Source organism: Phodopus roborovskii, unplaced genomic scaffold, assembly GCF_943737965.1.
Source record: "Phodopus roborovskii unplaced genomic scaffold, PHOROB, whole genome shotgun sequence".
In the NCBI taxonomy this organism is placed as follows: domain Eukaryota; kingdom Metazoa; phylum Chordata; class Mammalia; order Rodentia; family Cricetidae; genus Phodopus; species Phodopus roborovskii.
The window spans coordinates 3966688-3977500 of NW_026126563.1; the positions used below are offsets into that span (position 1 = coordinate 3966688).

The window sequence follows — 10813 nt, forward strand, 5'->3', positions numbered from 1 at the left end:
TGATGCTTCAGCATGAAAACTAATGTTGTAGAAAGTCACATAATCGATGTTGTGCTGAGTGCAAGGACAGTGTTTTGTGTGCTGGATACGCGTTCTGTCCATCCACACATATGTTTATAAGCTTATCTGTTTGTAAATTAAGATATCGAGTCGGAAGATACTCTTGCTTGTTCCATTTATATTGAGAGTTTCTTGGCACAAAAGCACATTTGTGTGTATGTTTGTCCATGTTGTAGGTACAGTAAACATGCCATTTTAAAAGCCTCTCTGCCAATTACAGCTGTGTTAAAAAAAAAAAAAAGCTTCATATGATATATTCATTTTGTCTCTAACAGTCCTTTACATATGTAGTAAAACGACACTGACTGGAGCCCTGTTATGATTGAAGTGTGGGACTGGCTAGGGGTAGTGTCCATTGCACTGTGGTGCTTTTTGTTTTTCTTTCCAGTGACTAAAGGACCACAGCCATTGCTTTGATCTTTTGGTCACTGTTAGTATTCCCAAACCAGGAAAGTTAGAAGGGGGTGTTTCTTTGGCCTTTTAGGGGAAGAGCTGTTCTAATGAGTGTGTCCATGTGGTGCTGGTGTGTGCCTGTACCAGGGCCATGCTTACACACTCTCTACAATTCTCCAGCCAGTTGTCATATGTAATTCTATAATTCATTTTCATTTATTTTTAGGGTTGCTTTTGTAATGAAGAAGCACTTAAATACTCACCTACTAGGCAAGCATGGAGTTGGCACCCCAAAAGAAAGGTAATTTTCATTCCTTCGTATTTTGTGTTTAGTAAGTACAGTTATTTGTGTCTACTTGTGGTTTTGTTTAATGAAATAACTTCTCAAATGTGTGCCAGTGGTTCATCTTGAATTTGTAGCTTCCTTCTTGAATGCCGTTTATTATGTCAGCCCTTCAGAAAATGCAATGAAGTCTGGAAATAGTTGAAAGGTATGTTGATGAGAATGAAAGTGGAATTGGAGGGAGCTGACCCTGGTCCGCACCTTTGCATACGCTGTAGCAAATGCGTGGAGCTAAGCATTGCGTATGTGGGGGGAGGGCGGGAATAAATGCTGTCTTTACTGTACTTTTATTTTGGGGTTTAAAATAACATTTTGAGTTTTTACTGTAGACTTAAACTGGTATTAGAAATGAAATATCTTGTGTCATCCCCCAAATAATACTACAGTTGCCATGTCATGAAAAATAACACTACAATTATGGTGCCATCAACTGCCAGGTTTATTTTTCCTTGGTGGTATATCATAATTAGCTTTATCATGTAGGCTTAATTATTTTAGCTGAACTGATATCTAGCAGTGTCAGCTACCAGGTGAGCATGGCTACTCGTGACAACTTTCAAGCTGTGGAAATGTACTTACTCAGTACACCCTCAGCTTCCTGAACTGTAGGCTACGTTCAGCTTTCTTTTAAACCCCTAAGAAATTACTTGAGATTCTACACTCACCCACGTGTCAGTAATGGCATGCTGACAGCTCTGAAGGCATCCACCAAAAAATGTTAAGGCCGCATGCAGTCTTCTTAGCAATATCTCAAGGTGAAATGGCCCTTTGAAAAATTAAGTGCTGTCAGTGTCCTTAGCATGAGAGTGTGGTCAGAGAGGATGCTGAGATACTGGATGCTGCATCTGCCTCTGTTGCTCCTAAAGCATCATTTCTCATACATTTCATTGTAATACTGAATGTATTCTGGTGCAAATATACCCAGGTAAAAAGTGTATCATATGCAGAGTATTGTTAAAATGTAGGAAAGTGTGTGCTTTCAGAGAATAATTTGGATATACCAAAGGTATGTTTATACTTAGTTTAGAAAATGAGAAAATGAAAAAAAAAACCACACAACAACAACAACAAAAAAAACCAACACATTTTTATTACTATGTTCTTATTGCTTTCACATGAGTTATCCCAATCATTCTATAATCTTAAGTATTAACATTATGGTTCTAATTTTATAGCTATAAGGAATAGGAATCAGAAAGTTGGACATAATTTATGTTCTTGTTTTTTTCTCACTCAAAATCATGTATGTTTAGTTAAACTTCATATACACATTATTTATCATGCCAACACCTTCAATGAGAAGATACCTCTTGTATAGTATACCATGAGTTTGAAATTGATGAATTTGCTGTTTGGTTTTTCTATTTAGCTTTCCTGTGCTTTGTAAGTATCTTCTGTGTCTTTAACTCTGTAGTGTGAATTTAGCTGGAGAGATGGGGTGGTTTTAAGAGAGTGGCTTCCGTAGGCTCGGATGTGTGAACACACAGGGCTGTTTGGGAAGGGTTAATTGGCGTGGCCTTGGTGGAGGTTTCACCAGCAGGCTGTCCTCGCAGTTAGCGCCTGCCATCCTCATCCCATGCGCTTTGCACTGCTGTGCATGGACACGTGAGCTCTCAGATCCTGGTCCAGTGCCAGCCCGGGCTGCCTACCCATGGTGTCTTACTTATGACAGTAATAAAAGAGCGACCAAGACAAGATGTATGCCTTTCCTTTGCTATGACAAAATCCCCGAGGTAATCAGCTTTAAAGGAGGACAATTACTATGACTTAGTTTCTTTTGAATGTTTTTAACTGTGGTCGTTTGGTTCCATTACTTTTGGTCCCTGACTCACAGGGGGCTGTGCACAAGTTGGAGGAGGAGTCCTTTTGTCTTAGGTAACAGAGCAGGAGAGAGATTCAGAAAGGAACCCAGGGGGTTCTTTCAGGTACTGATTTCTTCCCCCAGACCCAGCTGCTTACAGCTACCTCTACCTCCCAGTGATGCCTTAAGATGGCGGCCAGTATTTAAGCAGATTGCCCATGGGGACACTGCAGCTTCATCCAGTGACAGGAAGGTCACATGGCTTCCTCTCTTGTGAGATACTGCCTTTCTCTTGTAGCCATTATACTAGCCTTGTCAAGCAGTGCAGCAATGATGTCAGGTTATCTGGATGGCTACTTTTAGGTTCTTCACTGACAATGTTCATCTACACTAGATATCTTTGAATTTTTCTTCCTGCTAAGAATTCTTTGATTCAGATATGTTTGTGATGTTGTCTTTCTTTTTTTTTTTCTAGCATTATTGTCTCGAATGGTGAATCAGAATTCCCAGACTTAGCTATAAATATTATTTTTCAATGTGCATCTGTGATTGGAGAAGATCATGGCTTACAAATGCAATTTAGTACAAGGTTCCTCCTTTGTGTGTGTGTGTGTGTGTGGTTTTAACCATTACAGTTACTGTGAATTTGCTGTACCTTTAGTTTGGAAGTAATGCTTGTCAATTAACTTAAAAATTTTTCTCACCATTTAAAACATTTTTACAAGCTTGCTATATTTTGATTTTCCCAGAACAGTATAAACAGTTTATATTTTATGTTTGGAATTTGATTCTACTCTCTAATGCATTGCATATTACAGAAAAATGTAATAGAAATTAGCTAAATAGGCCTTGGCAATTAAATTAATAATGGATTTTGTTTGTAAGTATTTAGGTCTTTTGCTTTGACTGATACATGAAAAATGATGATTCATTAAAAACAAATCCACATACTTGCACTCTCAAGTTTGATGAACCACTTCACTTTGTCAACACGACTAGCATTAGAAGGAAAAAACCTAAAACTTCATTCGCATTTGTTTTGAAGTCTTCTGAATACTTGAAATGATGACAGCTTCCTTATGATTCCAATTTTTGAGCCTCAATTTGCATTAACTCACCTTAAGGTAGGATAACATAGTATTTGTGAGGCATTTTGCACTTAAATATAAGCAATTGAATATTGCCACATCCAGCTCATATTTTTAAATAATATACTCCAATTAATTTGCAAGTCTATACTAAAGTAATTTCTGTTTTAAATGAGTATTTATCTCTGCTCTACAAGTGAAGGAAAATGTCTTTAGAATGCTTTGATTTCATCCGTAATAATCTTCAACAGATTTTTTTTTACAATTAAAAAATATATACAGCCAGAACAAGTATGTTTCCTGTAATATCAGGTCTGTGCTGTACACTGCTTAAATCTGCTGGCTTTGAATAATAGGGCAGATAGGAGAGGTACACTTTTTTTTTTTTTTTTTTTAAATGCCTCTAAGTGAGTGTGTGTGTGTTTGCTTGTGTTGGATACCATCAAGAAATACCCTTACTGGTAGAACCTTTCCAGAATGCTCATGGTACAATGTTGATATTAAAGGATTTTGAATTAGGTAGTCTATAGTAATCCATAGGTTTAAATGATTCTGTGGACAAGGAAATCCACCTGCAATTTAATAGTGATTAACCAGATCGCAGTCTGCCTGCTGTAGGGAAGCTATGTTTGGAAGCTGTCAGCACAGCTGTGTGTGTTTCTATTGAGGCTGGATGATTTCTGTACATTTCCAGCATAGTTGTGTGGGTTTCTGTTGAGGCTGGTGGACTTCTGTACATTTCCAGCACAGCTGTGTGGGTTTCTGTTGAGGCTGGTGGACTTCTGTACATTTCCTTCAGGTGACTGCACCTCAATCCTGTTGTTGGCCCCCCTTTCATTGAGCATTTGAGATTTTGGGTTAGCTGTCATTTGTAAAAAGTTATGGCCCACTGAATGTGATTAAAGTTGTTTGCACACACATGTGTAGGGGCTATTTACTAGATCATGGACAACTTATTAGTAGGCATACCCTGAAGAAAAATGACTCCCCTCTTCCATCAACCACTAAGGGACAGCACTGCCTCAGGTTGGAGGGGCCTCACGAATCCCTCCTCCATTCATGCTGGAATGTGATGGCTTGGCTTCCTTTTCTCTTTTTCCCTCAAAAAGTTTGTGTTGAAATAGTGGAAATGTATCATTTCCTATGCCGTTTGGATTTAAAATTTGTTGTGCCACTATTATACGGGACACATTATGCGTTTCCTGTGGGTTTTTGTGATCAATAAAGCGATTCTAGAGGTACTTTGGGTTGTCTTTCCGGAATGTTGCCATTCTTTGAAAGAAATGGTACATTTTTCAGAAAATGAATGACCCACCACTTAGGGTTTAGGAAGACCGTTCCTATAGTGTACGGTTTTACTCCATTTAAAATATAGTTATCGCTTCATTGTCCATCTCAAATAAAGCGTGGGTTTGCTCTAGCAGTTCAGCCGTGTGTATTTCTGTGTATTAGAAGATAGTTTCCTGTCACTCAGTATTAATGCGGTTGACAAATCGTCCCTTTGTTTGAACTGGGCTGGGCGTCTTCATATGTAAGCTCTGCCTCTTTCTGCTATCACTGTGGGCCTCAGGCAACAAGACTGCTCAGTGCCCTGTGCTCCGCGTCTCTCTCCTCTTAAGGTTTTCTTTCTTTCTCTTGTTTACAAGTGTTTTTAAAATCTACTCACACAAGTTAATTTAGGAAAAATAAAATGTTTACGGGCTTGTGTCGATGTTAAAAATATTTGCAGAAGCAATCTCTGTTGTGGTAAAGTGGAGACAAGCACGCCTGTTCTTTCAGGCTACAGTTTAATGACTTAGTGCACCTTTGTATGTTTCCAGGCTCTCTTTCCTCCCTCTTGTCCATGTCTAAATAGTAGTCTGCGAGGGTGTGACACAATAGTTTTATAAGAAGAGCCTTTAATCGGGAGGAAGCCCAGTGAATCATTTCTCAGTAGAATGATTTAAGAGCCACATCATTCATCCAAACCAAATGTTGTTCTTGATGGAGGATTGGCTTCTGCTTTTTATTGGGATCCATCACTAGTTTATTGAGGTGCACATGGATGGAGACACACAGTTTCTGCCAAAGTTTTGTTGGCCATTTCAACATCCTTTGCTACTCATGTACTGCTGCTGTATGGGCTTTTTCCTGAGGCGGCTCTCCTAGGCGAATGCTAACACCGGATCTGTAGCATACCGTATCCAAATTCTGCAAAGGTCCAAGGTCTTAGCATAGAGCGCAAAGCTCACCTTTAGCCTGACCTTCTCCTGCTTCAGAACTGTGCTGTGACAACATCGTGTGCCACCATACGAGGCTTTGTATCATTCATTTCTTAGAGTTTAATGTTGCCCCTATTATTATTATTATTATTATTATTATTATTATTATTATTATTATTGCTAAGAGCTGGTTTTTTTTCACTGTGCTGTTTTTATTTTCTTTGTCCTATAGGTCAGTTTTTACATTATAAATTATTGTGATAATCATTTTAAATTTAAGAAAGTTTTAAGAAGTAACAAGAAATCAACCTTGTTGCTAATTCAGTGTACATGTTGCTGTTAAGTTGTCATATGTTGCCTGTAAGACTCAGGAAAGTGATTTCTCTTAATTCAAAGAGATGTGCTTTTCTGTAATGATTTGTCGTTTTAGACTTGGGTACTAGTGAATCATGTATGTAATTGAGTTTTCTTCTTTGTGTTTACTGCTGGAAGCTGAGGCCCTAAACTGGACCCATCTCAAGCATGCGGGAAGGACCCCAGGGAGTACAATTTATTTACTACTGTTATTTCCAGTCCTTTTTTTCTTTCTTTCTTCTCATGAGGAAGTCCCATTTGTGTGAGTGATATATTTTAACAAGCTCACATAAATCAAAGCCCTCATAATTCAGGAGTGTTGCAATGGGAACTTTTAAAGTTAAGTCGATACTTTCCTGCAAATGCATGTATGTTTAGCCCCTTGGTCTCATGTCTCTCTCTCTTGAGCACTGTACAGCCCTGTTATTAGATACTTTTAGAAAATACTCTTTCCATATAAATTGAAAACTTTTTGGATACTTTAAGGTACCGCTTCACTCGTTTTATTTTGCAGAATTTTCTATTTTAGAGACTTGCTTCTAAAGTTATTGTGCAGTTGTTAAGTGCTTCCAGCAAACGCAGTGTTCATTTGCCCTTTGTAGCAGGCCTGCGCTCAGTGTATCAGAAATTCTCCTTTATTATATACTGGTTATGATGCACAAATGTTGGGATGTTTCTGAGAATGATGGAGATTTTCTTGGCCCTAGAAAGTCAAAGTTACTCAAAGTTAGTAGCTTTTGGGTTCTTGCCTTGAGAATTTAAAAAAAAAAACCACAACTCACTGACAGCAGCAGGGTGAATTTTAGAGAGACACTAGCGATGCTTGTAAGTGGGAGTGGGAGACTGAGGTGAGGAGGGAGACTGAAGCACCCATGTAAAGCAAGGAGGGGCAGGGTGCAGGGCTTGTCAGGCTGCTAGCCTAGGGTCTGTGTCAGGAGGTCAGGCCAGCGTCTCAGCTTTGGTTGCTTGTGCTTGACAACCTTCAGGCAGAATGCTGGTTTAGGAGAAAGCAAAGTTACAGGAGGCAGGACTGTAGTTCTCATCAGCAATCCTGGGGATATAACACATTTGCTGCTTGAAAAGAATCCTCGAGGTCCTAGGCATGTGACTTTAATTGTTAGTCTCTGACACGTTTAAAAGATGTCCCCCTGGGCCTTGCTTTTGCACTTGATGGGCAGAGGAGGCTGTACTATTCCAGGGAATTTAGTACAAGAGACTCACAAGGAGAGATCTGAGATGCCCTGGGGGCAGTGTGTTCTTGTTCTGGGAGCTGTGGGTTTCCCAGGGCCTTTAGGGAAAGTTTGGGGAGTAAAGAAAATACTTAAGATTATGGAGATGATGGCTCAGTCAGTGCTTAGCAAGGAAAGTATTTCAGTGGGGTGGGTGAGTGGCTGGAATGCCAGGGAAAGGATAGGAGAGTGGGTTGGGTCCTGGCAAAGAGCAAAGAGGCCTTCGCTGCTGCTGTGTCCTGTACTTTCCCTTCTGGTGTACAGGACGCCAGCACAGTGACAGCTCTCCTGGAGCTGTGCCTGATGGTGCAGAGTAGAAAGACATGTGGCCGGTGGCTTGACACTGCCCTGGGAAAGTCTCTGTGGAGCCCCATCGCTTCCTTGAGCCATTGCATGGTAATTCAGTGTCTCTGGCTCTCACCACCTTGCAGATTCCGTTTGCAAATAAGGCTTTGTTGTCCATCAGAAGTATTTGCCAGACACTCTTCCTTCTCCCTTGCTGCTTGTCCTCGCCTGTGTGTTCTCTAAGCTGTCCACCCAGCATTGCTCGCCTACTGCGTCCCCGTGATTAAGTATGGAGGTCATGGCCCGTCTCGCTGAGGCTCTTGTTTATTCCTTCTGTAGCTGATGTTTTTCAGCACGTTCTCATGGAACACTAGAGAATTTTTAGGGTATATACATATATGTATGTTTATATGTTTTTTATGTTTAATTTTAGGTCAGAATTCCCTTTTTGTCATCGCTTCCCTCTTCCCTGGGAAAACCCAAATAATGATGTTATTCTAATTCTATATACCCTTTATTGATCTATCAAGCCATCGTTTAATTGGACAGAGCGATTGAGATAGTTTTCATGGTATTCTAGAGTCTAGTGGTGCCCTTAATATCAGAGTGTGAAAACTCTCAGCCTCTGTAACTTTAAAGAATGACGCTTCTTCCCAGCTGCCTTCTCACGTTTTTGGCCATTCTTTTCCCCAGTTTCACTTAATTTCCTTTTCGAACAGTGACATAGACCTCTGGCCTCTGGCTACATTGGCCGCAAACTCTTCTCTTTGATTCCCAGTCGCTGCCAGTGTTAAGGAGAACGAAAGCCTATACGTTTATTGCAGCCTTTAGTTATGCTTTGGTGCTGCTTCACTGTTCCGCACTGACTTCCGTGAGAGGCTCCCCACATCCAGCTTTACCTGGCAGTATATTAAAATGGCTGGAAGCAATATTTTTCCTGAGGAATTTTCAGGAAGCACTTTTCAAAGTGACCTTGAATCAAGGCAATTTGACCATCTGTTTGAACCAATGAGTAACTACATTTTTATTTTATTAATTTTCGTTTCTATGAAGGAAAAAATGAAGTGCCTCCCCAATCATTTTCTAAGATGGCCTCTTCATACTGATAGCTGGGAGCTGAGGGTGCAGGGATCGGCACTTAGAGTGTTCTCTCCTATCTATAGAAAAGTCAGCAGCCAGTGGTGCTGTGCCCAAGACTGATTGTGTAGTCATTCTATCATTGCTCACAGCATCTCTTTTCTCAACTGACCTTGCCTCTTTCCAGGAGACTTGCTTGGGAATCATTAGACACTAGAACCTACTCAGGTTGCATTATACAAAATCAGTGTTTAATAGGGTGAAAAGTCAAATATTGTTAATTTCCTGTAAGTTAACGTAAAGTTTATATGGAAGCAATCACTTACTATTTAGGAGGCCAACATGTTTTAAAGCACATTCTACTTCATTTGTTTGTTTTGTTTTTCAAGACAGGGTTTCTCTGTGCATGCTTGTCTGTTATGCACTTGCTTTTGCAGAGGGACCAGGCTCAACTACCATCATCCACAAGATAGCTCACAACCCTCTGTAACATCAGTTCCGTGAGGTGCAATGCAACATTTGACCTACATGGGCACCAGGGACGTGGTACCAGCTCCTTCTTTCTAGATATGTCATGTGTACATATGTATGCACATGCATGTAGAAGGCAGAGGTTGATGTCTGATAGTGCATTTTTGTTTTTGAGGCAGTGTCTCTTACTGAATCTGGAGCTCACTCACTGTTGGCCGCTCTGCCACTGTCAGCCTTTGCCTGGGTTGTACAGATACAAATGCAACCCCTCATGCTGACATAGCAGATAGTTTGCTGACTGAGCCACCTTCCTAATTCTGAACATCAAGTTTTGATTTTTCTCTAACATTTTCCTTGAAAAATGAACCAAAATCCCCAAAGTGAAGCATAGCTGTGTAATCTTATACAATCTTGAGGTGAGAGATGGTTGAGTTGGGTATTTCAGGAAGGTTTTTCTTTCTGCTTTGTATTTTGATGCTGGGCTTATCATCTAGTTGTGTTTTCCTCAGAGTGGAGCTGTTCTTGGAGAATAAGAGTCAGATCCTACTCTGTTTTTTATAGAGGAGAGGGTTTTTTACAAATAGATCTTATGGGAAGCAAAGCCTGCACCTGCCTGCAGGTAAGTCTCCATGACTTCCCCTACCAGTTAGAACTTGCTCCAGCTTATCTCTGCCCATTAAGGAAACCTAAATGGTCCTGTCTTCTAGGACATTCTAATCCAAACCTAAAGCAGATATAGGCGTAGAAATCAAGATGTTTGACCAGTAAGACGACGTGGATGGAATTTATTAGGAGAGACAAATGACGATGGCGTCATTCCAGCCCCAAGGATGCATACCCTGCAGCCTTCATCCTCTCTGAGACCAGAAGGGGCTTCCGACCTCAACAAAATCCTTTTCTTCAGGTCCACACCTGTGACCACTCCCAAAAGGGCGTGGTCAGTGCTACAGGTATAGAGGGTGAGTATATCACTATAGACTGGTGTAGCTTTCCATCAGAACTGGGTTTCTCCTGTGTCTGCACGTTTGCGCTGCCTGTGTTGCATGCTTTCATAGATGCATGTATGTTCTTCCTCTATTCTGCTCTTCCTGAGAACAGTTGGACAACACGATACTCTGTTAGCCATTGTGTCCTTCAGTCAGCTCCATCATTTGTCCTTTGTTTGCTCACTCTCTGTCCTCAGGGAGACCACAGAGTTGTCAGGTTTTTCCCTGTAGTGATATACGGCATGGCTTTATTAGCAATCTGAGAATATACTTTTAGGATAGTTACTCCTCAAAAAGAGCCTCATGAGGTTTTGGCGATCCTTGCTACCTTTTACGAGTCAAGTTGTGTTCTGGGTTGGTTCTCATGGGTCTTAGTTCGTCCCTTTGCAAATGTCAGTGAGTTGATATTTTTAATTTGCTCTAACTAGTTTGTTGTATGGTTTTTATACTATTAGGGAAACGTTTATATTTTTTAGATGTGGAAATGGCTACAGACTTGTTCTTTTGATAACTCATTTTAAAACT

General features: G+C 40.4%; 1 protein-coding gene across 1 annotated transcript in view; it reads left to right on the top strand.

The window, feature by feature from the left end:
* Znf407 (zinc finger protein 407) overlaps positions 1–10813 on the top strand; it is a 336809-nt gene that overhangs the window by 120191 nt on the left and 205805 nt on the right. The window contains exon 3 of the mRNA XM_051202035.1: positions 680–754. Coding sequence (XP_051057992.1) covers positions 680–754 — 75 coding nt within the window. The remainder of the gene's footprint in view (positions 1–679; positions 755–10813) is intronic.